General features: G+C 47.6%; 5 protein-coding genes across 8 annotated transcripts in view; 4 read left to right on the top strand and 1 right to left on the bottom strand.

Moving 5' to 3' along the window:
• The first annotated feature begins 94 nt into the window (after positions 1–94).
• On the top strand, positions 95–3811 carry LOC120957599 (chromosome transmission fidelity protein 8 homolog). Its single transcript, XM_040379886.2, has 3 exons — positions 95–259; positions 3209–3350; positions 3419–3811. The coding sequence occupies exons 1-3, from the start codon at positions 240–242 to the stop codon at positions 3761–3763; spliced, it is 507 nt and encodes a 168-aa protein (XP_040235820.2). The 5' UTR covers positions 95–239; the 3' UTR covers positions 3764–3811.
• Positions 339–3125, top strand: LOC120957594 (general transcription and DNA repair factor IIH helicase subunit XPB). Its single transcript, XM_040379877.2, has 3 exons — positions 339–821; positions 896–1311; positions 1378–3125. Exons 1-3 carry the CDS (start codon positions 436–438, stop codon positions 3030–3032), a joined length of 2457 nt encoding a protein of 818 aa, XP_040235811.1. The 5' UTR covers positions 339–435; the 3' UTR covers positions 3033–3125.
• Positions 3812–4108: 297 nt separating the features above from the next.
• LOC120957600 (serine/arginine-rich splicing factor 1-like) lies at positions 4109–4833 on the top strand. The gene is made up of 2 exons (XM_040379887.2): positions 4109–4254; positions 4318–4833. Exons 1-2 carry the CDS (start codon positions 4204–4206, stop codon positions 4570–4572), a joined length of 306 nt encoding a protein of 101 aa, XP_040235821.2. The 5' UTR covers positions 4109–4203; the 3' UTR covers positions 4573–4833.
• A 168-nt stretch (positions 4834–5001) lies between these two features.
• The window catches only part of LOC120957595 (diacylglycerol lipase-beta-like), a 29923-nt gene continuing 8670 nt past the window's right edge, over positions 5002–26254 (bottom strand). For 3 of the 4 annotated variants that reach the window (XM_040379878.2, XM_049610711.1, XM_040379879.2), the window contains 9 exons: positions 11517–11614; positions 11198–11410; positions 10999–11111; positions 9649–10201; positions 9431–9554; positions 6952–7455; positions 6726–6881; positions 6551–6663; positions 5002–6479 (listed from right to left, as the gene is read on the bottom strand). In XM_040379878.2, coding sequence (XP_040235812.2) covers positions 6293–6479; positions 6551–6663; positions 6726–6881; positions 6952–7455; positions 9431–9554; positions 9649–10201; positions 10999–11111; positions 11198–11410; positions 11517–11611 — 2058 coding nt within the window. In that variant the 5' untranslated portion in view covers positions 11612–11614 and the 3' untranslated portion in view covers positions 5002–6292. Of the gene's footprint in view, positions 6480–6550; positions 6664–6725; positions 6882–6951; positions 7456–9430; positions 9555–9648; positions 10202–10998; positions 11112–11197; positions 11411–11516; positions 11615–23511; positions 23618–26254 lie in introns of those variants that run through there. The other variant, XM_049610712.1, reaches the window with a different exon arrangement.
• Positions 7484–9454, top strand: LOC120957596 (uncharacterized). The gene is made up of 4 exons (XM_049610715.1): positions 7484–7700; positions 7777–8534; positions 9017–9192; positions 9258–9454. Exons 1-2 carry the CDS (start codon positions 7628–7630, stop codon positions 8367–8369), a joined length of 666 nt encoding a protein of 221 aa, XP_049466672.1. The 5' UTR covers positions 7484–7627; the 3' UTR covers positions 8370–8534; positions 9017–9192; positions 9258–9454.

Raw genomic sequence — 26254 nt, forward strand, 5'->3', positions numbered from 1 at the left:
TGATGGATGGCAGCCGAACTGTCACCGCGCGGCCGCCCGTTGGAATGTCAAAAAGCCGTTGCGCCGCGAGCGCCCTCTGCGGGCAAATGAGGTGAAGCTGCTCACAGAAACGGTGCGCGCCAAAACGCGTTTCCAGTTTGTTTCGCGGAAAGAGAGGGTGAATTGTGTGTGTTTGTGTTCAAATTCCTGGGATTCAGTGCGACTAAACGATTGCTGTAGTGTGTGGAGTGTAGCCGGAAATGCCGATTTACATAAGAAAGTAAGTAAAACCGCCGATTTATTCCTGTTTCCATAAAACAAGCGGCTGGAGCTAAGGAAACAAAAACCTTCGCCGTGCCGTAGCTGTCAAACTGTGCTGTCAAAAAGTCGGTCGTGTTTGTTGACGAACGGGCAAACGGGAGAGCCGCTCCTGTGCATTCGCATCGCCTTTCCACGATGGGTCCTCCGAAAAAGTCCTCCAAAAAGGATAAAAGTGGTTCCGGATCGGGCAGTGCCAGCGGGTTCGTGGAGAACAAGTGGAACAAAAAGCGACGGACGGAAGATGAAGCGTACGCCGCGTTTGCGGACGACGACGACAGCAACCTGGGCGAGAGTGACTTCGTCCCGGATGCGGCCACGAAGAATGCGGAAAAGAATGACGATGCGATCCAGGAGGATGAGTACGGGGCGAAGGACTATCGGTCGCAGATGGAGCTGAAACCGGACAACGAGTCCCGGCCGCTGTGGGTTGCGCCGAACGGGCACATCTTCCTGGAGTCGTTCTCGCCGGTGTACAAGCACGCGCACGACTTCCTGATTGCCATCTCGGAACCTGTTTGTCGGTAGGATACGGGGAAGAAGGAGTGGAAGGGAGTATGTTTAATATTGAAATAATGACTGTGTTTGCATCTTTCAGCCCGGAGCACATACACGAGTACAAGCTGACCGCGTACAGTCTGTACGCGGCCGTGTCGGTCGGCCTGCAGACACACGACATTGTCGAGTACTTGAAGCGGCTCAGCAAAACAACCATTCCGGAAGGTATCGTAGAGTTCATTCGGCTCTGTACGCTGTCGTACGGTAAGGTGAAGCTGGTGCTGAAGCACAACAAGTACTTTGTGGAGAGTCCACATCCGGAAGTGCTGCAGAAGCTGCTGAAAGACCCGGTCATACAGTCGTGCCGGTTGCGCCGCACTGAGGAGGAAGGTGGCGATGGGTTCATAAAGCAAACACTGGAGAAGGGGAAGGGAATAACGGCGTTCGGACAGACGAAGCTAGCTCCCGGACAAACCACACTGCCGGCCCCCGGCGCAACAACAACGGAGACGGGTGGTAGGTGAAATTGGGGGAAAGTGATTGTGTAATTGATGATTCATTAACCTTGTTTGCCTTTTATAGAAAAACTCGCGGAAGGTGGTGAAACGGTCACCGAGGAAGCGGCTGTACCGGAAGATATCACCAATTTCTACGACAAGATGGACAACGAAGAGGAAGAGGAGGAAGCAAACCTCAACACAGTTTCGTTCGAAGTGAACCAGGAAAAGATTGAAGTGCTCCAGAAGCGTTGCATCGAGATCGAGTTCCCGCTGCTGGCGGAGTACGATTTCCGCAACGATACGATCAACGCCGACATCAACATCGACCTGAAGCCGGCCGCCGTGCTGCGCCCCTACCAGGAGAAAAGTTTGCGCAAAATGTTTGGCAACGGGCGGGCCCGATCCGGAGTGATTGTGTTGCCGTGCGGTGCCGGCAAATCGCTGGTCGGCGTAACGGCCTGCTGTACGGTGCGCAAGCGTGCCCTCGTGCTCTGCAACAGCGGCGTGTCGGTGGAGCAGTGGAAGCAACAGTTCAAGATGTGGTCCACGGCGGACGACAGTATGATCTGTCGGTTCACGTCCGAGGCGAAGGATAAACCGATGGGTTGTGGCATTCTCGTGACGACCTACTCCATGATAACGCACACCCAGAAGCGTTCCTGGGAGGCGGAACAGACGATGCGCTGGCTGCAGGAGCAGGAGTGGGGCATCATGGTGCTGGACGAGGTGCACACGATCCCGGCGAAAATGTTCCGCCGTGTGCTGACCATCGTACAGTCGCACTGTAAGCTCGGGCTGACCGCAACATTGCTGCGAGAGGACGACAAAATTGCCGACCTTAACTTCCTGATCGGTCCGAAGCTGTACGAAGCGAACTGGTTGGAGCTGCAGAAGCGTGGCTACATTGCCCGGGTCCAGTGCGCTGAGGTATGGTGCCCGATGGCGCCCGAGTTCTACCGCGAGTATCTTATCGCGAAGACGTCGAAAAAGATGCTGCTGTACGTAATGAATCCGGCCAAGTTTCGGGCTTGCCAGTACTTGATACGCTACCACGAGAAGCGCGGCGACAAAACGATCGTCTTCAGCGACAACGTGTTTGCGCTGAAGCATTACGCGATCAAGATGAACAAACCGTACATCTACGGGCCGACGTCACAGAACGAGCGTATTCAGATCCTGCAGAACTTTAAATTCAACCCGAAAGTGAACACAATCTTCGTGTCGAAGGTGGCTGATACAAGCTTCGATCTGCCGGAAGCGAACGTGCTGATTCAGATCTCCTCGCACGGTGGTTCGCGTCGACAGGAGGCGCAACGTTTGGGACGTATCTTGCGTGCGAAGAAGGGCGCTATCGCGGAAGAGTACAACGCGTTCTTCTATACGCTCGTGTCGCAGGACACGCTCGAGATGGGATATTCGCGCAAGCGCCAGCGGTTCCTGGTGAACCAGGGCTACAGCTACAAGGTGATCACGCATCTGGCCGGCATGGAGAGCGATCCGGATCTGTTCTACAAGACGCGCGAAGAGCAGGGCCAGCTGCTGCAGCAGGTGCTGTCCGCGACCGATATGGACTGTGAGGATGAGCGTATGCCGGGCGATGGGACGGGCGTGCCACGACCGGGTGGATCGAAGCGTACCGGCGGGCTTAGCTCGATGGCCGGTGCGGATGATGCGATCTATTACGAGCGGAAGAAATCGGCCCATCAGCATCCACTGTTTAAGAAGTTCCGCTGCTAGGATTAAGGCGTGTTTATGTGTAGTTCATTAAGATGCAGTTCTCAATAAAAATGGATTGGAATGTGGTCTATCAAATTTATTTACTGAAAAAGACATGTTGCTTTTTACATTATTTTAGTATTTAGTTTATTTGTATTGTACTTTATTGTAAATATTATATGAATCTTTTTTAACAGTCCTTCCAAAAATGGAGAACCCAACAGCACGCTGGAAGAGTGGAGCATCGTGGAGTTGCAGGGTGATCTGGACGTCCGGGGCGATCGCATCATGTCTGGACAGTTCATAGGCGATCTTCTCTACAACAAATACGGACAACCGGTATGTTAACCCTCCTCAACGTGAATTCCCAAGATAAATAACTAAAAATAGGCCTTTCCCTTCTACAGATTCTTATCATTGGCCATCATATACTGCAAGGAAGGATGCAGAAAATCGACAAACCACTGTTGGTGGTCGAAAAGTGCGATCTAAACCGCCGGGATGACGATGATGAGGGCGATGAATTGATGCTGGACGTCAGCCAGCTGCCGATGACGCAAGGCAGCGAGCATGAGCTGGACTCGACGGCCCAATCGGTCACCTCGAACCGCACCGTACTCGACTCGACCGTTGCGATCGAGCACAAGGTGGTGCCGAAGGTCGAGTACCGGGTGCGTGCCGTCGTACGGAGCAAAGTATTGTTCAAAGCGCGCCCCAAACCAATCATTGCAAACGTTTCCAAAACGGTGTAACATTGTTGTAGTTTATAGGTAAAATATAAGCTTTCTTAAATGTACTAATTAAGGTGTTAATGAGTCACACCTCCGTCGCCCTTGTGGCGTTGCGTGCCGCGCGAATCGGTAATGCGCACATGCCACACCGAATATCACACCGATTGCGGCGGTATCTGATCTCTTTTCCCGCCCAACGTGACATCACATTAGTGTGCATCATCACAGTTTTGCATTTCCTGTTAACAATTTGCAGTCGCTGCGAGGTGAGCTTTACAATGAAACGATCAGACAAACTGCACTGCCGGAAAAGGGGCATTTGTCACAGGTGCCGGTGTTTCTGATACCGATCTTCTGTGTGCTGTACTATAAAAGGCTCCTTCACAGTGGCTTCGAGCAAGCAGCTACCCACTGACAGTGATCACGGTACGTTAACACACAAGCGAACGGAGCGAATCAACATGAACAAAGCAATTGGAGCGATTTTTCTACTAGCGATGGTGGTGCTGGTGGTAAGTTGAGTTTGTTGATAAAAGTATAATGTTTAAATTTATAACCTTTTCCATTACTTCTAGCACTACGCATCCGCTGAGCATAAGAAGCCGCAGGACAAGCTGACACGCATCGACAATGTGGACGGGATCGAGATGATCAAACCGCTCGACGATGTGCTGAGCGCGATGGAAGGCTTGCGAATGCGCCGTGCTGCCCAGGGTGGTGGCGGTGGTGGTGGCCAGGGACAGGGCGGACAGGGCGGTAAACAAGGTGGCGGCCAGGGTGGTGGACGTCGTGGACCACCAGACAACAGCCAGGGCAGTGGTGAAAACTAATGCCACCGTGAGTGCTGAGAGGAGTCCACCGATCGCTCTTCCTATCAAAAACCATCGTAAAAAGCCTTTCTTTAAAGTATGATCGTTGGTGTGGTTTTGTTTGGTTTGAATTTTAGAAAATGGAACAAATTGATGTTCCGTTCCGTAGTTCGTCTGTTCTTACTAGCCATTTGAACTGATTTTTAGCTGTAGAGTTGTTCGAAATTGCACCCCAAAAAAAACATGTTCGCAAAATAAAACACACATAATTTATCAAATGCAGATGCTTTTGTGGTTGCAAAAAGGGTTTATAATGAAGTTAACCATCAGCACCTTCGCCAAAGGACTTAAGATCTCTCTTCTGATCCTCCAAGCCATCTTGTAAGCTGCTTTTGTTCGGATGTATACTTCCCAAAGGCAAACGCACTAAAAAATACAATTCTACACCATAGAGAGAATATTTATATAAAAATACACACACACATATACATATACATGCAGGGACGGGCTCGTATCCGGTAGTCATTATTTTACTAATAATTAAGACCGTTTCCTTATCTTCTCTCTGTCTCTCTATCTCTCTTTCGTACGCTTACGCCTAAACACTATCGAAAACAAAGGGCTTCGTCGTCGGAATTTCTTCTTCGATATCCTTAAAAAAACAGACACAGCGCGCGGTATTCGAAACTATTTAAAACACGAACGAAAAACAAAAACAAAAGACACACACGCACAGTCTTTATCGGAATGGAAAACGCTTATCTTTCTGCTTGGAAAACAAACACAATAAAACTTCATAAGTTAATAAATACCTTACGTTTCTGTTTTGTTCTTGTTTTTTTTTGTTGCTTGGTGATTGTTTCTAAAATCAATTTTCCCTAACTCCTATTACCCTATGGTCTGTGCTTTTTTTCTTTTTGTATCAATTTCCTATCACAACCAAGTAACGAACATGATAAGAATCGCACACTGCGCGTTGGAATTTTGGTTGATTTTCGCTTCTCTCTCTCTCTGTCTCTTCCTCTGTGTTGGGGAGGAAAACTTGAATAAACAGGAATGAAATAAAAGGAACCAGGATGAAGCGGATTTGGATCACACACGATCACACAACTTGTCTTGCTTTTTGCTTAAAACTTATAAAAAAAATCACTTGCGCGTTTCGTTTTCTCTCGTACAAGACTGCCTCTGACTGCCTCTTCATGTTCGCACTTAGGTACTACCTAGCTACTACTATCACCGCTACGTATTAGGGGATGGGGGAAGAAGGGTGGCAGAGTCCGACCGGCCGGTTATCTAAGCTATCTAACCACTAGTATAATACATTAAAATGTGGAATGTTAATTTGGCTGCTATTCTCGCTGGAATGCTCTTTGTCATAATGCTTAAAGTCAATTTGCGCTTTGTTTTGGAGTGATGGGCGGACACCCAAACATGCACGCAGTTTAACGACCGAAAGGACGGGAATTAGTAGTGTAATATCATCATCATTATTAGGTGGTACTTCGTTTTCGTACGCTGCATCGCCGAAAGGTGGTTGGAAAGATATGATGAACCCTTTTGTTGCTTTTTTTTAACGTCCGGAGACACCCGGGGGACCAGGTGGTTGTGGACCATCAAACCACAAAACAACAACCATATATCAACCCACGTTTAGGCAAGATTCACATTCACATAAGGCACTGTTCGGTTTTGTTACATCCCGGTGGTTCCGTTACGGTTCCCGCCCTGTGTCCCGCGGTGTTCATATTTCCTGCAGCGACAGCACGGACCCGTTGTGCGTTTTCTGATCCTCCAGGATGGTGGTGAGCGTTTTGAAAACGTTGTCCGGCAGATGGTCGAGCAGCATGCGCGGCATCACCTTCAGCTCGGTAAAGTCTTCCGCCGTGGCCCACCGCATCTCGTACGTTGGTCCACCGCTGTTGGATTTCCTGTTGGTTTTGGGAGGTTAAGATGATGGATAAAAAACGTTGAAAATCAGACTAACGACCAGGGAACTTACTTTTCGAGTTCCGTTTTCTTCCGCCGCACGATGTGCAGTATGCGGCCACCGGTGTACAGGCGCGTTTTGGCAAACCGGCGTAGAGAGATTTCGCTCGACAGTAGTCCACCCTCCTGGAATGGCATAAAGCAATTGAGTAAATCCGGTTCGAAGGACTAGTTTTTGTGCAACTTACCGCAGTTGCCACCGTCTGGATTGGGCGCTCACCGGACAGCAGTGGACTTTGGGCGGCCTTTTTCGTGATTTCCGTCACATCGTGCCAGGTCGTTTCGAGATCTCGCGATGGCACCCCAAACAGCGCATAGCCGAACCCGTTCAGCATGATGCGCCACTGTGCAAAACAAGAAGTCAAAAATTGGTCAAAAAGAACACAAATGAAAACTCACAACACACACACACACCTTTGGCAGCTTACACGCCCGTATCGTTTCGATAACGCTCGTGCGCAAATTCTCGATCGAATCCACGCCGAGCCGCATCACGAAATCGTCCCCGACACCGATCGTGAACGCGAAGCTCTCCGTACAACGGGCCGCCTCCCGGCTCAACAGTCCCGCTGGCGTAGCGAACGCGTACACGCGCAAATCCGGAAAGCGGCTGCGCAGTTTAGCCGCCAGCAGGATGGAAACGCCCGCACCGAGACTGTGCCCCGTCAGCACGAGCGTATACTCGGGATAGGTCGCACAGATACGCTCCAGTATGTTGCCCTCGCGCAAACGCTTCAGCATACAGTCAACACCGGCCACCATGCCGCGGTGGGCGGACGACTCCGGTGGCATGCCGGGTGCATCGAAGCGTTCCGCATTCGCGACCAGATCGGTGAAGACGTCCCGCATCGACAGACTGCCCCGGATCGCGATGACGATGCTTTTCGTGCTGTGATCCGCCATTATGCAGAATGGTAACTGTAGGGGTGAGAGAGAGTAAATGGAGAATTAGAATCTTGGAACTTATAAACATAAAGATAGGAATTTCTCATTAAAATTGCTTTGAGATGGGCTAATGAAGGGAGAAAAGTCATATAAAAGCACTGCGGCTGACTAGTCTGAGCGAGAGACATTCATCACTACTCGGAACATGGACATCTGTTTGTTTGTTCTCTTCTTTGGAGCCGTCACGTTGTCTGTTCTTCCTCACATCCAAGCTGATAGTAAGTGACAATATCATTCCAAATTTTCAACACTTTCAACACTCCAATATAGCTCATCATCGCTCCTCCATTGGAGGTCTCGTTGTAATTTCCAAGCGCTACAGCAACAACTCCTACTCCTGCTTCGTTCGCCACACCAAGGACGGTCTCGAGTATCATTTGACCTACAATGTGTGCATCTTGGACCCCTCCACCATCAACAATGGCACTGCAGTTACCAACAATCTGGTAGGATCGCTCCACTGTCTACTCTACGAGTGTACCATCACCGCCGACGAGCTGATGTCTGCCGATGGCCAGCTGGAATGCTTCCGTCATACATACACACCACCCGCGCCAGTGCTCGATCGTTTCACCACCTACAGAAAGTGGCCTGGTACGCCGTTCTCGATACCTCGAGAGAGACGAGTTGGGCGCACGAAGCGTGACTTCAGTTGGGTCACCTTCTTGGAGAAGATCTCGTTCATGGGACGGCATCAGAGCACGGTTAGCAAGCAAAATGAAGCGTACTTTCATTACAACTTTATGAACAAACCATCGAGTGGTGGTGGTGGTGGTGGAGGTTCTGTTGGAGGTAATCGTCCAGTACAGCCATCTCCGCCGGTTGCCGATACCACTACACCAGCCATACCAGGACCACCGATTGAACCATTGACAGCAGAAGCTTAGCAGGCGTTGGAAAATGAAATACATAAACAGTGGTTCTAAAACAGTGTTTTGAATGCTTTCTGGAACACAAAACATAGCTGGAGGACTTCAATGTTTACAGTAAATTGAACAAAAGTGAAGATCTCTTTAGCGGACATTCAGCCTAGTTACAACCACTGCTTCCAAGTAAGTACAGGAACATGCAATATCCAATGTCGCTCGCCAAAAATAAATCAACCAGGTTCCCCTACCCTGGACTGACACGCCAAAACGACATTAGCCTCGAAAAACTGTCAACTCGCCTCCAATTGCCGCACTCTAATCTAAAATGGGAAGAGCGTGAAAGGTGTTGCATTTCACAGCGCATGACACCTGTCTTCCTCCCACATCAAAAACCTGAAACGAAACGGCTGCAGCTCCGATAAGACCCGCCACTTTTTCTACGCCAAAAACACTGTTCAGGGGAAATTGTCTGCGCCATGTTATTCATAAATTATTGTAAGTCTTTCTGAAAAAACCGGTCCTACAACCACCGACGGGTGTAGTTATCAGTTCCAACCTGCGACGCTCCGTTTCTCCGTACGTGGACGTATAAAGCGATCACTCGCACCTCACTCAAGTGTCAGTGTGTTCTGTGTTGTTCTATTCATACCACATCAACTCGTAAGCTCGTTTGTTGCCATGGAAATCATTTGCTTGAAACGGTGCTGGCTTTCGATGCTATTGCTAGCGATGCTGATGGGAGTGATCTGCACCGGGGCACCGTTTCAGTGTGACGAAGGAGCAGAAGAAAATGCGGAGGAAACGTACGGAAAGCTGCAATCAATTCCACCGTCCACTACCGGTAAGGTTCCTGTCGAGAATTCCCCAAAAAGTGCTCTTGGGTTCTAATGGAACTTCTCATTCCAGAGTTCGCTGGTCTGCAAGATGAACCGGTAGACTTTGTGCCTTCGAAATCGCAGCACGACATGCTTAAGTCCCGGAACTCTAAATTTCTCGGTGTAGATCGCAGCTCGGAAGAGGAATGATCGGGGAAGATCGTGACGTAGGGGGGGAATAAAGCAAGTGTGGTCTCGTCTTACCTCAAATACATGATTTTTGAATGACGCGTGTAGTACATCTTCACTTCGCAACCGGGACGTGTACCGTACGCCGGCCAGATGACACAGGCAGCAGTTGTCATCGATGATGATTTGGGGTTTTCGTCTGAAATACAAACACAAGAGAGAAATCCGAAACCGTTTAGAGTCAACTCTTCCTGCCTTTCCACCCTGTATTTCCCCGAAACTCATCCACTTACCGGAAGCACGCACAGCACGTCATCTTCGGTATCAACCGGTAGGGCCCCGTGCAGCAGTTCAGATAGCACACCATCGGCCAACCGTACGCGGCCAGCGCGAAGCGTAGGAAGTGCCGCGCATTCTTGATCGTCATCCAGGCTGGCGAGGTGGCAAAGACGCGCGTGATGTCGGTCGAGTACCGCGGACCGTCGTCGTTGAGCATGCGTATCCGGCGCATCTCGCGCGTTTCACGCTTCTGTCGGACGCGCAACAGCACACAGCCGGCCACAATGTCGGACGGTACGAGATCGGTCCCGCGGAACAGTGCACTCAGCAGGCTGGCGACCTGCGTGAACGCTTCGTGCCCGAACTCGTCCCGGCGCAGGCAGCAGAAGGCCCACCGGAACCGGCGGAACCATAGCTTCGACACCTTCCGGTGGATCGCCGACTCGGTCGGTCCGTTGTCGTTCGTGTCGCGCCCATTCTTGTACTTGGCCGAGCCGAGCGGGTCAAACACGATCGCCAGGCCAAATATTATCAGCGCAAACACGACCCAGTTGAATAGGACGATTGCTGGAAGAGGATTACGAGTTAGTGAATTAGTTCAATAAGCCTTTTTATTCGTTAAATTTAAATTAACACTAGACAAGCCTCTATGGAGTAGTTCTCAGATGTCGCATTCGCACAGTATCTTCGGATAGGACAAATGGTACCGCTGCGCCATATTACGCACATCGTAAGCAAACAGATTTGTTTTCTTCACCTGATCCACTTGCGGAAATAGCCTGCTGTACAGCTGAATCAATCTGGCCTCTGTTGGCGCAAGGTCTGGCTGTCTGTCTCTACGATCGTATTTCGCGTAGTAAATTAAAAGCTTTACATTCCGTCGACAAAAATAGGCCAAATCTGAAGCATTGCTAAATAATCTTAAGCATGCAGCCTATTTGCAATTAAGGTCAAATCAAATTCCTTAATATATTAAGGTAACTTTCATCAATTTTAAATAAACGGTTCAGAGAAAAACATAAACAAGCAATGCTCATAGGAACATTTATACATTAAGCAGTAAACAATTAATGGTCGTCGAGAATACATGTTTCTCTTGAAGTGCTGAAGTACTATTTCGAGAATCCTTTGATTAATAGAAAGTTTCTTTTTCTTGTTATTTAATAGCAATAACCAATTAATGGGCCCGATCATTTAGTCGTCAAAAGGAGCTTTGGATCTGTATAGTGAGTGGGGAGGCTTGGTAGATTCGAGAGTTGAACTCATTACGTGCATGTAAGTAGTAAGGATGTGCGACTTGACGATTGTACCACCGAATCATTTGTTCCACCACCTGTACCAATAGGTTTTGATTCGGCACTTACCTTCGATCACAGTTCGGGATACCTTATCATTGCTTCTACACTCGAACGTTCCACAGAACGCCCACATGGTGCCCAGCACGTTCAAGCCCGTTTCCGGTAGAATTAAAAGTATTCTAGAAAAGGAATAGTAAGAGAAAATAATTATGATGGTTTCAAAAGGATGCGTGCAACTGCAACGCGATGTTGCATCTTAACTCACTTGATTACTAGCAGCGGCGCGACCAGCCGGCGCTTGTGCACCTCGGTAATGCTGCCCTGGGCGCTGCGATTGACTAAGATGACGAGCAGTAGTATATTTACACTAATTAACACTATCGTCCCGACCAGATAGATCCGGACCGGGACTGCATCCTCACCGCACTCCTCGGTCACGTTCCAGTAGGTGGACGTTACGCACGAAATCAGCCCCAGCCTGGCGGAAAAGCGAGGAAGAGGAAAGAAAGCGACGTTAGAAAATGGCAACCTTTTTGGCATGGCGTGACGTGGGTGAGCATGGTACTGTACTGTGCGATACTTACCATACGATCCGGAAGCAGATTTCGAAAACGCACGGAAACACGAGGTCGTCCGAGGCGGCTAACCATTTCCGGCCAAACAGACGCAAAGCCGGCATGACCTGGGGAGAGAAAAGCGCAAACAACTGGTGGTGAGAAAATTTATTGCTCAATCATGGACAGATGATGCAATGGCGGTGTGCGAGGGGGTGGGGGAGGGAAGTGAAGGGAGAATAGATTGTTTGAATAGATGGAGCCGATGGATAAGGTTGGATTTATCTTTCCGCAACACCGTTGACGTAGTGTTTGCGTACGGTTTGCAGGCTTTGGGGGGGTTTAATTTTGCACGCGAATTGTAACAAAACGGTTGAACAGATACATTTTCTTACTTAATTTAGCATTTATTGGTTTTATTTCAAATTATTAAACTAAATATTATAACAAACTGAAGCATAACGCTACACATCGACACCACTCGTCAAGTGGACACATCTCGCAACAATGTTGCTTGCTGTTAACAGCTGTGCTGTATCTCAAACCATTTCAAAGCTTCAAACGTCGAACAACGGGTCCACCCACCCAATTGCCGTTGGAAGTGACCGTAGGAAAATGTTGCAGGCAATTAGATTAAAACCACCACCGGGGGCGGAAAATGCGGGCATCCATTCCCCCCAGCGGTTTGGCTCCCTCTCCCCGGCTAATGCATATTCATACCCGTTTTGCTATTCGGAGCAGATGCTCAGCTGAACTCTTCACAGTGCACAGTGCGCTCAAACGTTCTCATCTCGCATACACCATGGAAAGATGCGCTCGCCTAATAATCGAACCGTTCTATCTCGCGCGCTCGCGTAGATCGTGCACCCTTCCGCGGCGCTTCATTGAGCACTTCTAGCACGGGGCATCACAATGCTTTAATTAAAACCTCTGCCCGCGCTGTGGTTGGGACGGGAGGGGGGGGGGGGGGGGAGGGGGTAGGTTTTGAGTGGTTGCATAATTGGAATTTATGGCGTAACGTTTCGCCCTCGCGCTCCCTTCTGTCCTACCGTTTAACCGGGGGGTTGAGTCAATCCATCGATTGAAATGGTTCAAAAGAGGAGGAGGAGCAGGTTAGAGGAAAGAAGCGTTTCGGAAGGAAGATACACAGCGGAGTGGGAAATGCCAAAAGCTTCAATCTTCTCGTGCGTCCATCGTCCACGATCGATCGTTCCGTCGAGATAGGTTCTAATTAATGCCAGCAATCCCACAGCAGTGGGCAGATGCAGATGCACTAGAAAGGGAGTCAGCAGCTCACCACGGTCACCATGGGGGCAGGGTTGTGGGGGAGGAAATTAATTTAGGAACTCCCAGCATGGCATTCCATGGTAAAAGCAAGTAAATCAAGCGACCGAACGTCACTTGCTTCTTCTCGGTCTCTGGAGTGGAGAGGGAGATTGGTGATGGTTGGTTTTGAAATACGAACTGCCAGCATAAAATTGATTGCCTTAATTAGGAGAGCAAATAGCGCTTGAGCGTACGCTTGAGAGGGATTAATTCGATTTAAAACGAAGTCCATTGGGGGTAAGAGGGCGTTTAAACGACTTTATTTCGATGCTGGAGAAGTCCGTAAAGGCAAGGCTTCAATCGTTTCTATTTAATGTTTTTAAAATTGTTAAAATTATTGTAACTGCGAGCACAAAATAGCACAATTAAGGCACATAAAGGTTCCTGAATCATGAAACAAATGGACAAACAAAAGAAAACGAACATCGAAACATTAATTGCAAATGACAGCAAAACAAACAGCAATTGAGCATTGTTTCCAATTCATCGACTTTTGCGACTTTCACGGCAGCATAATACAAGTTCAAAGCAATCAAAATCAAAGTAGAGATATTTACACAACGACTCAAAGCGGCGAAGAAATGTCACTCCTTGCCCTAAGTGTTTGATGCGACACGAAATCTCATCTGATTTCGATTTCCAGTTCAAGTGATCAAAACGCGACTGTTCTATTTACCTTTTCCTTTGAAATCCCAAAACACCCACTTCCGTTGGGAACGAAGCGTCCGAAATCAATGTAATGTTTCATGCTACTACCACTACTACTACCACCACGCCACGCGAAATGGATGGAAACAAACATAAACTGCAGCACAGCACGAGGTCCACACACCGTTCGAGAGTGTAAATAAATCAACATCGCGGGACGGTTCCCCTGGCGCGCAAGGGCACGAACCCGGGGCGCAGAAATGGGAAGAACAGCAATGTGAAGAAGCGACTTTTGTGCAGAACAACCGGTAAATGCCCTTGAACGACGTCGGTAGGTCGGTAAAACCAATTTCCTTGCCTCCCACGGAACGTGGTTCCACGGTCCCCGCGTATGCCGCCGCCGTTGGGAACGATCGGAGGCTGTAATTCACACTTGACGTGTGTGTGTCGCCGCCTCCTGTTGTCCCTCCTTGGTGGAAGGGTGGATAAGACAGGAAGTGTCACGGTCAAAAGCTCCAGTGCCTGACCTGACCCGCCCAGCGCGTCAGTGACAGCGAAGCGCGCGCAAAGAAGCGACACAAAACACAAGGGGCGGACGGATAGTTTCAAAGGGCGTTGGTCAGAAAGGTCGTCTCCGGGGCAGGCAATAAGAAAGCGAAGGGGGCGATGGGAATGGGGGAATGGGAATGAATGCAAAATCAAAACGGCGTGCAAGTTCGATGGATTTGTATGCTGCCTACAGACGGAGACGGTGGGGCAACAGTTCACCTTAACCTTTGCGGTGTGCGCGGCTTATTCAACCTTTTTGTTTTCCTGCTGGAACCACCACCGCCGCCACCCGCATTGAACTTTAAACCAATGATGCTAATGATGTTAACCCTCGCCCCTTCAAGGCCTTCCCGATAGGCGCCCCCGGTATGCGCAATTGGGAAGGAAAATCAAACCAGATTTAGAAGTGTATTGCCACTGGGCGGTCTCGTGGTTCAATGGTAAAGTGCTTGAGTTAGCACGTGACAGGTCTTGCGATCAAATCTACTCTGCATCCAGCTCCAACTCCTCAAAACTTTTAATTGGCTTTAAACAACCTAATTATTGTAAAGCGAGAGAGAGAGAGAGCTATTAAACGAGAAATTTATATTTAATTAACAACAAAATGAATAAAATAGGAAAAAAAGCAATAACAAATCATAAAAGTAGGCCAAACAGGCAGAGGCCCCCAATAGAAGAAGTAGTAGTAAACAACACAATTAGCAGCAGCGCACCACACAGCTTTTTCCATCTCATCAACACTTGAAGGGTTTAGCCGTGTTTTCATGTCACCGTCCTGTCACACTTTTGCTCTTGGTTGCCCTTACCCCATGCACACCGGTCGCACTGACACCGAACACCACCTCTGTGGCCACGTGTGCAACCAAGGATTGTGCTCGCGAGGGGAAACTATTGACTTATCGAACCTTCCCGCGCCTCCTCCGCGCTTCGGGTCGATCGGTTGTGCCACTGCTCGGTTGTTATGACCGCGTCCGTCCGTCCGTTGCCAAGGACAAGGTGGATTACAATGGGGTGACCCGAGTGATCCAAGGGTTTCCTCCTCCTCCACCTTCTCCTTCACTTTGCATTGCAGCACCACTAACCGCCCACTCCCTACGGTTTGAGGGAGGTTATTAATTTAGCGACGCAGAAGATTATTGGTTTGCTTTGGATCTCTCACTCCCTTCCCTGTTGCCTTCACCTCCCCGCCCATCGATGGGCAGTTTGTGGAACTTTTTCCCATCTCGGAACGATGCCGGGCACTGGTGGCACTGGTGGGCGCTTAATCATGGGCAGAGCAACCAACCGCTCAATTATATTGTTGGTGCCGTTGCTGGTGTTTTGTGCGCTGGTTCGCCCCCCATCATACTATTGCTCTTTGCTTGTGGAAGTGGCAGGAAATAGGAAACGAAAAAAAAAAGAAACACGTGCAATACTGGCAAGACTTTCGTCGCAACGTGCCGCGCAACAAGTGTACTATGCTCGGTGGTGTGGTTTAGAGCTACCGTACCTACCCGGTGGCGTCGATAGAAACGTGTTCCGGTAAGCACATTGCGACCGTTTCGGGTTGATTGCTTTGGCTTCGATCGAACGATACTGTAGCCAACAATATATGCAAGACATTGGGGCCTTTCTGTTGGAAGAGTTTCCCATTTCAAATTACATCTAAAAGCATTGTTGCCGGTAATTCTTAGCTTGAACTACTTTCAATTAGTTGGAAGAAGTCTTAGTAACAGAGGTTTCATAGTAATTTTAAATTGGTCTGTAATATTGCTTTGATTACTCGCAGTACTGCAGATCGCAAGTGTTCAATTACTCAATAAACAATAAAACATAAAACGAAATTACAACACCACCTCCATGACCTCCAAAGGCCTTTCTGCCTTCCTTATTGAGCGAGAAAAGTAATTTCTTCAGCATGAAGCAATCGTTCCCAGCTGGCGCTTTGTACTTCAACTTTACCCTTGCAAAGGCAAACCACCTTCAACCCTTTTTTACAACACAACCCCGCTTTGAGGTCGAGTTTTCTTTGCGCAATTAAAACAGCAAATCAACCGAGAGGCGGCGATTTCTTACATTTCTTTAACAACAAATTTAAACCACAACCCTATTAAGCCTTGCGCTTTAAAGCATCGATAAAACCTCATTTTTGCCATTACACGTTTAAGGTGGACACGGGACGATGCAAAGGACACGGTCAGCGGTCGGTAGAGCGGTCAACAACTTGCGGCACATGGGAAGATAATGATCGCATAAGACCAACTGGCTTCCCTTTGAAAGCCCCGTCCTTCGTGTTCGTTTATTAATCATGTACTTTTGCGTAAGGCCACAATTGATCTCGAGTGGTTGGAGATGTTTGATTGTACGTACAGGCCACCACAACAACAATTGATGAAACTTTACTGTCCAAGGAGGAAATCGCGCTCCGCCCCAACAGCCTGCCGCGGTCGAAGGCGCGTCCATCGGAATGGAAGCGCAAGGTCCCCGTTGTTTGCGCAACGAGCGCAATCGAGGGCAGAGCAGCGATCAACACAGAGAGAAGATGATGATGGTGGATGCTGTTGCCTCTGATCTATCGCGCTCTTTTTCACAGACACAGTGTACGGAGGATGGGAAAAGGTACTTGCACAGGTGGAATTGGGTTTTTAAAGGTAAATAACACTCGCAAATGTGATTTTACAAGCAAAAGTTAAGTCTTGTTCAGCGTTTTACACCCAAAATTTTTTGCAGGATTTATTAATAGCTGATCAAATCAAATTATTCACTGCAACATGAATATGAACGATTGGGTCGCCCAGCGCCTGACCATCCACCAAAACCATCCGAAATTGGGTCTAATCATTATACAGTACGCGAGGCTCATTTAGTAGTCCCCGCGAAGTTTGACGGCGTCCAAATTTAGACAACGCTTTACGATTCCAAGAAGCACTTAATTAAAATAACTGTGTAGGTAGATAGGTATGTAGGACATCCTACTAGCCCTCCTCCTTTACGTCCTAGTAAATCCCCTCAATAAGCTTGCGGCGAGGGCGACAGGGCAAAAACAGGGCCGGCCACAGTTATATCCCTCCGCTGCTGGCCTAACATCAACATTAAACATTTTTTAATTATCTTCGCTCTAATGCTTCCCGGAAAAGAGCGTCACTTGCTTCGTGTTGATGTGCGCAAGATCTTTTGAAGAAACGAGTTCATCGTTAACCTCCGGGGCGAGTCAAATGTAAAGTTAGTTTTGCGGTTCAACAGAAGAGAAAAACAACAATAATGATACAAGTGATACAACACAACGACTTAAAGCTTATTTGTAATTCGTAACGTTTTTCGTGTTTTTTTTTCTTCAACTTAATTCAACATCCTCGCACATTAGCTTGTACGTCCCCAGAGCATTGCCACTCAATGGCACATTAAGAAGGCAAAGTGCACCTCATCCATCTAAACGTTGGGATGAAATTATCCAATTAGAAAGCAACGAGCTTTACGACCAGACTTACTTAAAAACAGGACTAAAAACCTACCGCAAAAAAAGTAAACCACATCCCAAAGATCAGTGCAGGGCATTCGGGGAAGGTTAATGGGCGGCGGCAGTTTCCATAGGGTTAGAGAAGGCAAGAAGAAGATAAGGCCTTTTGCCGCGTTCCAAGCAAGCAAAACAACCAGTCCGAGAGACTTCTTATCCAACTCGAAACCGACGCCAACGTAGAGCATTTCTTGTCGGCGCAAAAAAACAAGTAGAGGGACGGGCAATTGCAATGTAAAAGCCTGGTGGGGAAAACCCCACACAACGCCCCAACAAAACACAACACAAAACGTCTGGCGTCTCATTAGGCGGACGCGAAATATGAGAAGCCATTTTTCGTTATTGTTTTTTTGTTTTGCCAGCCACGCTCGGTAAATGCGTTTGATAGACGCCGCGCACTCGCGTGGAAGTTGAGCTGGTTTGCTGATAGAAATATTAGAAATTAGACGGAGGGCAGAGAACGAGGTAGCCAAGCAAGCTATAAATAATTACCTAAGAGGATTTGCTTTGCAAAAAGATACAATTAGGGGTCTTATGGGGTGGGTACGGTAAATTGCAGCTCAATTCTTTTGACTACTGCTGCAATATGTCAAGAAGATTGGAACGTTCTGCATGAAGTAATACATTTTTCATCACTTTAATTTTGTTGTGGTAAGTGATTCATTTTGTTATTTTAACACCGAGACTATTAACTATGTCAGAATATAATGTTACATCGAAGGTAAGAAGGTCTGGGATACCATAAAATCTCTTTCCAAACGTCCCACCTTTTTCCCTTCTTAGCTTTCCCTTTCTCAATCCCTTTAAAGAGGCAAAAGAGACTCATGAGGTCCAAAATATGTATAATTCTACAACAGCAACAACAGCAAAATTTTGTTATTTTAACTGAAAAGTTAGGTTCATAAGCTACGGAGCACACTTTTTATGCACTATCAACCTCATTGCACCGCGAGTGGCTAGCAGGTGTAATCAATAGGCACGCTGATATCTCAAAGACCGGATTTGAGATCGAATCTCATCCAAACCCCGGTACAATAGAGCATTTTTCACTTTTTGGCATTGATACCTGATGACATTGGGGCGGTCCCGTGGTACAGTCGTCAACTCGAACGACTCAATAACATGCCCGTCATGGGTCAAGCCTTTCCGGCTACGTGGTAATGAATTAAGTCGCGAAAGCCTGTATAGGCCGTCATGTCCGCGTAGGACATGTTACGCCAAATAGAAGAAGAAGAATCTGATGACCCTGCGGGAACTGAACGTGTCTATATAATCCGCCACATTGAATCTCATAGTCTTCCAGCCAAAGTAAAGTGCCTTTTTAGTGCGTGTTGTCAATCAGAACAGCGTCTTTTCTCTCAACTAACTAGTACTCTTAGATGACGAAATAGACACTTTTATTTCCCTAATCTTAGAAGAAAAACCTTTTAACGGTATAGGAAAGGGTGTTCGGACGTCGGTGTTCCCTCAAGGGAGGCGTCAGTTGATTACACTACCGACACAGGTGCAATACCACTTTCTGTGACGTACTTGGGGAAAAACGAAAAAACCCCTCACACACACACACACGATCCTGTTTCCTAGGATCCGTACCACTCATCGCGTATGATTAAGTTCACCTGATGCATGCATATTCAACACCCGCTCCCGGAAGCGCTCGGGTTGTGTTGGATGGGGAAACGAGGCTTAGCGGCATCTCCTCCCACCGAGTGTTGGACCACACCGGAGTGGTCGGAAAAGATAGAAGACAGCAAAAGTTTCGCAACCCCCGCCACGTGGAATTGGTTTGAATGGAAATTTTCTTGCCCCCCTCAATGGGTGTGTGTGTGTGATAGGCGATCGATTTCAGAGCGTGTGATGGAAAATTGTTCCATGAAGGCGGTAAGGTAAGCCAGTGGTGTAAGTGTGTGTGTGTGTGTGTGTACTTGGAGAATAAATATAGATGAAAATAAATCACTCCGATCGGCAAGTCGGGTGTAAAAAAAAACACTCAGCGAGCAATAAATACTTGCGCCGTGTTCAATGCGGTGTTGTGGCGGAGAAGCAGAAGGGGTGTACCCGCACGTGTGGTGGACAATTCTGAATGGTAATGAGATGTGCAGCAGCCTCCTCCCTCTGGTCGACGGGTTTGCTTCACGGAATGGAATCGAACGCATGAGTCAGGATTAAAAGTTTCTGCTGGAACTTTCCCATTCAATCATCATCGCGTCTCGTTCACAAGCTTCACACGAGTAAAGCGCGCACTAAAAATCACCCACCAACGCTTACCGTTAATTAAATTTGCATTATTTATTTTATTTTTCCATTCCTGTAGCAAAAAAAAAAACAAAAGTCCCATCGATAAAGAAACATCAATCGAAGGAATAAATTTAATATCGGCAAAACAAGACGACACAATAAAAGACTTCCCTTTTAGCATTCTTCCCAACAGCGAAGCAAGACAACGAAGCAAGATCCTAACATCAAACAGATGCCCTGCGAATAAATGGGCGAAAGCACGAGAAAGCAAAGGACACAGAAATGCGAAACTCGTACACCCGCGGTCGCCGAGAAACTAATCAAATAAGCTCGATCTGCCAGAGCATCAGCAGCTGCTCCGCGAACTATGCCAACCACCCATCGGGCACACGATCTTGGAACGAAACAAACGAAATGAAACACACACAAAACGTAGACATCATCCTCCCTCCCTCTCTGTCCCGAATAACATTTGCGCTATTGCGAACTTTGCGCCCACGGACAGGGAGCATCCCACAGCAACACCACTGCCGGCCTGTGCGAAAACAACAAAATTTGCCAGCCAAGAGAGTTTGACGTCAATCGACTACTCCACGACTCCGCGGCGTTCGAGGGAGTCTCGCGGGCGTTGCCATCGCCGGAAGTTTATGTGTCTGTGTGTTTTGCTGTTGGACAGCATCTCGTTCCCCCCAAAAACCTTGGCCAAACACACCAAAACACGCGTGCTGGGGTTTCTTCCCTAAAAAGCACCTATTTTGCGTTGGGAGATGACGCGCAACCACCAAAAACCGGTAAGTCATCGTGTATTAGTTCCAGCAGGGCGTCGGAAAGCTGCAATTTTGCTGCCGTTGTTGCTTTTTGGTATAGTAGGGAGCTGCTACTGGCCAGCAAAACCTCTCTGTGTGTGTAGTTTCCCTTGAAATGTTCGGTGAGTAATGCGTTCAAATGGCCACAAAGGTACATCAGACCATCCTAAGGTACGCCGTTTGCACACGAACCCCCACTCGTCCGGTCAGACGTCGTTGTTGCAAAAGACACGCACAGACACACAAGCGCACGGACGGCAAACAAGTTGCGAGAGTGCTCATTGGGTCAGGGTACTCCACTGCACAAGATTTGCACCGTATGGCCGTTTCGGCCGTACTTAGGAAGGGAAACCTACTTTTTCCTCCACCTCAGGTAGTGCGCTAAGTTCTTCTAGGTCGTTGATGACGGCGTGCGTTAGCTCCATTGCAGCCATAGCCCCCGGGGCTCAACCATAACCTACCTGACGACGCCGTACGTTTCGTGAACGGTTGACAAATCTGGACGACAATTCTAGAGCACCCACTGGTCCCGGCTTCTAGGTTAGGTTGTTTGCTTTGAGGTTACCACCGTGCGCCATCTGGAGCTTCCCTACCATGCCGCGTTCGTGCGGTTTTTGCCACCCAATACAATCGAATTGCCTCTTGAGATGAGAAATAAAATCCCAACAGCTCCGGGGTAGGCAAGGTCAGCAAGGTGGTTGTAGGCTACGGGAGGACATAAACGAACATAATCAGGTGGCGCACTTATGAGGAGAAGCACACGTCAACAACAGCACCATGCGACCATGCATTCCACACCGTACCGTGCAACTTGAAACGTCGTGTTGATGATGCTGATGCTTCAGTAACAAGCATGAGCCATCCTCAAACCCTTTTTGTTTTCGAGGTAACACACGTTTGAACGAATCTGAACATCCCTGCCTTTCTAAACGCTAAACCTCAACAACACGCAATTCCCACCAAACCGGTGATGGCTGGCTGACATCACGTTTCATTAGCGTTAGTGTTCTTTCAGTGCTGGTGAGGATCGTAATACTTTGCATTCCACATTTGATCTCGTTATAACCACAATTAGTTGACGGAGTCAGGCAGTTCAATGAGACAATTTTAGTAAAATAAAACCTAAGAATGATTCTAGTATTGATTGGACTACGCAGAGCATCAGAGCAGACATAAGATGGCGTGAAACGTCATTGGGCATTCAAAAGACCAATGTTGGAACCGAGTGCCAATGAATTATGTGATCTAATAAATAAAACTAATAATTGCCAACATACTTCTTTGCCTTTATCAGTGAAAACGTCAGAACTTTAGTAACCTAACAGGATCTTACATCAGAATCAGCATCTCCAAAGGAAACTGGCTAGTTGCGGTATTCTTCTGGGATATTCAACTGATAAGTAGGACCTAGTGAAGCTCTTGTAGACTTGTGCTCTTTAATATTCGAGTCATTTTGCCCAACAAAGCGTAGGACGTGTGTATTTTAAAGTACTCTCCAGTAGGCAGTTCATGTATAATCTAACAACACCTTGCAGCCTGCGCCTTAAATTCCATTTCTAATAATCATTTCAGCCGAAATCTGTCGGCATTCAGAATTTCAAATATTTAGATGCACATTAAAAAACCCTAAGCAGATATACTTACTCAAGAACATGTAAATCCACGACAAATAAGCGAACAATTAATACTTAATTTCTTAACCAAACATTTCTGATTTCCGACACTAAATTTGCGTTTCAAAAGCCCGAAAAATCCCACTAAATCGTCTGAGATGATTCACTATTTTCCGCCCAACTACAAAATAAAACCACTCCTTGTGCGCGCAACTATTTGCGTACCGTGGTACTCTGTGAGCGCTGCCCCAATGTTGTATTTGCCGAAAAGATTTGTACACTGTGTTGCCACTGGCGACGCATCAATAAAGAACTTTTGCAAACTTTTTCTACCGGCTTGTGTTCATCACATTGAGGAGTGTTTTTCATTCAAGAACAGAAAAAAGCACAAAAAAATAAATAGAGAAACGAACGAATGAGAAAAAGGCGATAAAAATCTGCCCGACCGAAAACGGCAGAAAGCGAACCGACCGAAGGGCACGGGTCGGTGAGCATGGTAAGTACAGCATGGTGGGCAGCAACAGCAGCCGCATTCATATTTGCTTGAGTAACAGCGTTTACAAAAATTTCAACACCCTTTCGGGGGCCACCACATCCCCCCCGAACACACCCCGCTACTGCCCCTCATTTCCCGGCCGATTGAACACTTTGGTCAAGGTCAAAATCGTACTGACGCCGAGCGTATTTTCAGGCCATGGCGCGTACCCCCGCGTTTAGGGATTTTGTCGGACTGATTTTGGTTGTTTTACACATTTTGCCCTTAGTTGTTTTTGTTTCAAACACTTTTCCGATGCGGTAGTGTGCGGTTACCGGCGATGCGGCCAAAGCGGTTCAATTTCAATCAGGCCTGCTGCTACGATGACGATGCGAACCCCCCGTCGCCGTACCATCATAGCTGTCAAATGTCATTATTTAACAACGGTATGGCAGTAGGCAACGAACCGGCGTTGCCATGCCTAATGCTACGCGAAATTGCTCCGTCACGCAACTGCCGTCCGCGTATATTCTCGCCGGTTAGCGCGAAACCATGGTGTGACGGGGGAAATAATAGTGCAAATTACCCCCATCCAACCCGGAAAAGAGAAGTGAAGTGCCTGAGGCGTCCAAGATCGATACATCCGGAGTTAAAAAAAAAAAGCTTATCACCACAATGCGAACAGTTGCGCAAAACGAGACGAGGCCAAGTCTACTTTCCCAAACACATTGAACACGCGCTCTCCTCCAATCAATCAGGCCCACATCGCGGCACATTTAAAACCAAAGTCCAAACAACAGAATTCCCATGCACCTCCCGCCATGGGTAGCCATACCCCTCTCTCTCGATCACGTGACAGCGTAACAAAATAACTGACCTGTCGCACGTCCGGGCTAAGAATAACGGCTCTGTCGAAGGGGACGCGGATGGCGGCCACAGCAAACGGAAAGCACGGAACGCATCATCGACATGCACAGGGCATCGATGCGAACTGTCTCGTCCACGACGACGGTGGTCGGTGGTCTTCGCCGCCTGTACGCACACGCAACGGGGTTGATTTTTACAGTGCCGGGCGGCTATAATTGCTGCGTGATGTGAATTTAATGAGCACTCAATGGCTCATTTCGGGAGAAGGATGTGTCTCGCACGCCCAGAAGCAGGAAGAGTTCAAAGAGCTGGTCTGATGGGTTCGTTGTTTGAAATTCCTCTTGCTAGTGAACGGGTAGAATTTTATAAATTGAGGCACCAGCTTTGCATTAAAATTAGCAACAGAAAATGGCAAGGAGAGCTGCCCACGTTCCTCAAACCGGAATAAAGAACAACGAGCGATAAGCTGTTTGATTTTGATTTCGTAAAACTCATCCATATTCATATTTTCTGAGAATACACTTAAGAGACGTTCAAGTCAAACTTCCACAATATATTAGGCTTCATCAAATCCACAACAAAGCACCAAAACTAATACCGTGTACGTGAGCTTTTCGTCTGTGACGCACTGTAGTAGCTATCGACAAAGAGCTCGAACACGGAAGCACCGCCGGCCCGGTTACTTTCGCACGTCACGCAATCGACACAAACTGGGCAACTTATCAATATAACAATGGCACTGCCGATAACACTCCGATGGACTAACGGATAACACAAACCCCCCAAGGGATCTTGTGTCTGTGTGTGTGTTTGTTGCGAATTCAGCCCGCATAGAATCCGCAGGGCCCGGTCCATCACACTCCAGATAAGAGAGGCTACCCACCCTTGGGGCCTAAAATACATTAGCCTTACCTTGTTTGGAATGCCGCCTGAAGGCTACCGAAAAAAAGGAACAAAAATCAAGGTTCAATCAAGGTGGATCCAGGCTAATGGAATGAAATCAACAAAGCTGGCCCCTCGCCTACTGCGTTAGCTCTCAGCCGTGGATAAGACAACTTTCCAAAGGAAAGCAGCAATCTTCAACTTATTCTCCAGCGTGCTTCGCTCAATCTACGGGCTCTGGCTGCCGTAATGCCGTAATGAAATCAATTGACATGGGAAATTTGCAGCCTCGACGGAACTCCCCTCAGAACTCTACCCCTTCGCTGGTCACATTCTCGCAAACAAAACACTGTACAATGATAATTTATTGCTCAACATGCAGCATGTCGTTGCGGTTGAACGGGGCGCATCTTGATCGTTTGTCTCGCCGTTTTAATAAAGCAATTGAGTGGGCATGGGGAACGTGTGTGTTCCAGCAGTACACGGCAGGCACGAACCGATGACGTTTGATGGCGATTGGTTTGCATACAATTTTCGGACTTTTTTCTTCTTACAACGCTATTCGGTGTAAATGTAACCCCCTCTCATACTAAATTTATGTGCATCGGCAATCGATAATGGATGTTATTACCTCGCTTGCAAGCGTTTACAAAGTAGAATAGGAAGATTGCTGACATTGATTGTGTTTGGTTGATGGAAGCGCCATCGAGAGGGAAATAAATTTAAAGACAAAATTACATCTATATTAGAGCAACATTATATCTTGTTTTTTTATCACTTGTTTATGATTATCGTGACATAGCGCATAGCTTTATCTGCTCTGTAACACGTTGGACAGGATTATGAAATATACAGCATACTAAAATAGGGGTCTATCGATTGATAAGCAGAATAATGCCTGAGCTAATAAAACTTATTTGCGGTAGGTCAGGTGTCTATTCACATTTCCTCCATGCCCATTCTTGGTATACAATGGTCAGATAGCAATAAAAATAGACTCTTAAACTAAAATTGCAGCAAACTTCTGCGAACTAGAAGCTACGGCATGTACACTATCAACATTGTCATTTGCTTGAATTTCCTCCGAACGGATGTAAATTCGAATAGAATATTTAAAGCTTTTCTACTAGGAATTCGTCAAATCACACCGAAACCCCATTTCGAAGCATTTCAACTTGGAAGTGCATTTATAAATACAATTCAAGTGAATGTGTTCAATCCAAAACAGCGCATACAGATTGATTTGAAGCACTACTATTCGGAGATGATCGCATGGTGTAGTTGTCAGCACGCACGAGTTTTCCAGCCAGTGCCACAAGCGGTCGTGCGTTCAATACTCGTATACAAAACAGAGCCCAACTGTGGAACATTTTTCTAGTCAAAAAAGCGTACTTTATCATACAAAAAAGGGTTATAGACGAATAAAATCCCCATACACACGAGGTAAAACTCTCGCCGGGTGGGGCCAGTGTTGAGAACGCTTGTTTTCTAAGGGTCATAACGCGAGCGTTTGCGCTAGCACACTACACTGGTCAAGGGGAATACCCCGACCACGCTCTCGCCATACACACACAGAGAACGGTCAAAGGTGGTGCCGCCCCACGACACCCCGCGCTCTTTTTCCTTGTGTCGTGCCCACAAATTAAAGCCAATCGATCGAAGGATAGCAAAAATCGCGCCGCAAAATTCCCAGCAAGCGAGGAGGAGTGAAGGTGGTCCCCCTCTTTCCGTTCGCAATGCAAATCAACCAGTAGTTACATGGCGTTAGTGGATGGAGAAGAACACAGTAGAGGCAAGCACTAGGTCTTTTAATGCCCCTATACTGCTCCGTGGGTCTTGATTAAGCTGTGACCCTTAAATGATACGTTACC

Source organism: Anopheles coluzzii, chromosome 3 (assembly GCF_943734685.1).
Source record: "Anopheles coluzzii chromosome 3, AcolN3, whole genome shotgun sequence".
NCBI lineage: Eukaryota > Metazoa > Arthropoda > Insecta > Diptera > Culicidae > Anopheles > Anopheles coluzzii.

Bases quoted from the DNA above. Each gene is read 5' to 3' on its own strand.
- LOC120957599 (XM_040379886.2), top strand. From the start codon at position 240: ATGCCGATTTACATAAGAAA. The intron at 260-3,208 runs GTAAGTAAAACC...CTTTTTTAACAG, and splicing joins ATGCCGATTTACATAAGAAA to TCCTTCCAAAAATGGAGAAC. The intron at 3,351-3,418 runs GTATGTTAACCC...TCCCTTCTACAG, and splicing joins ACAACAAATACGGACAACCG to ATTCTTATCATTGGCCATCA.
- LOC120957594 (XM_040379877.2), top strand. From the start codon at position 436: ATGGGTCCTCCGAAAAAGTCCTCCAAAAAGGATAAAAGTGGTTCCGGA. The intron at 822-895 runs GTAGGATACGGG...TGCATCTTTCAG, and splicing joins ATCTCGGAACCTGTTTGTCG to CCCGGAGCACATACACGAGT. The intron at 1,312-1,377 runs GTAGGTGAAATT...TGCCTTTTATAG, and splicing joins AACAACAACGGAGACGGGTG to AAAAACTCGCGGAAGGTGGT.
- LOC120957600 (XM_040379887.2), top strand. From the start codon at position 4,204: ATGAACAAAGCAATTGGAGCGATTTTTCTACTAGCGATGGTGGTGCTG. The intron at 4,255-4,317 runs GTAAGTTGAGTT...CATTACTTCTAG, and splicing joins TAGCGATGGTGGTGCTGGTG to CACTACGCATCCGCTGAGCA.
- LOC120957596 (XM_049610715.1), top strand. From the start codon at position 7,628: ATGGACATCTGTTTGTTTGTTCTCTTCTTTGGAGCCGTCACGTTGTCT. The intron at 7,701-7,776 runs GTAAGTGACAAT...CCTCCATTGGAG, and splicing joins TCCTCACATCCAAGCTGATA to GTCTCGTTGTAATTTCCAAG.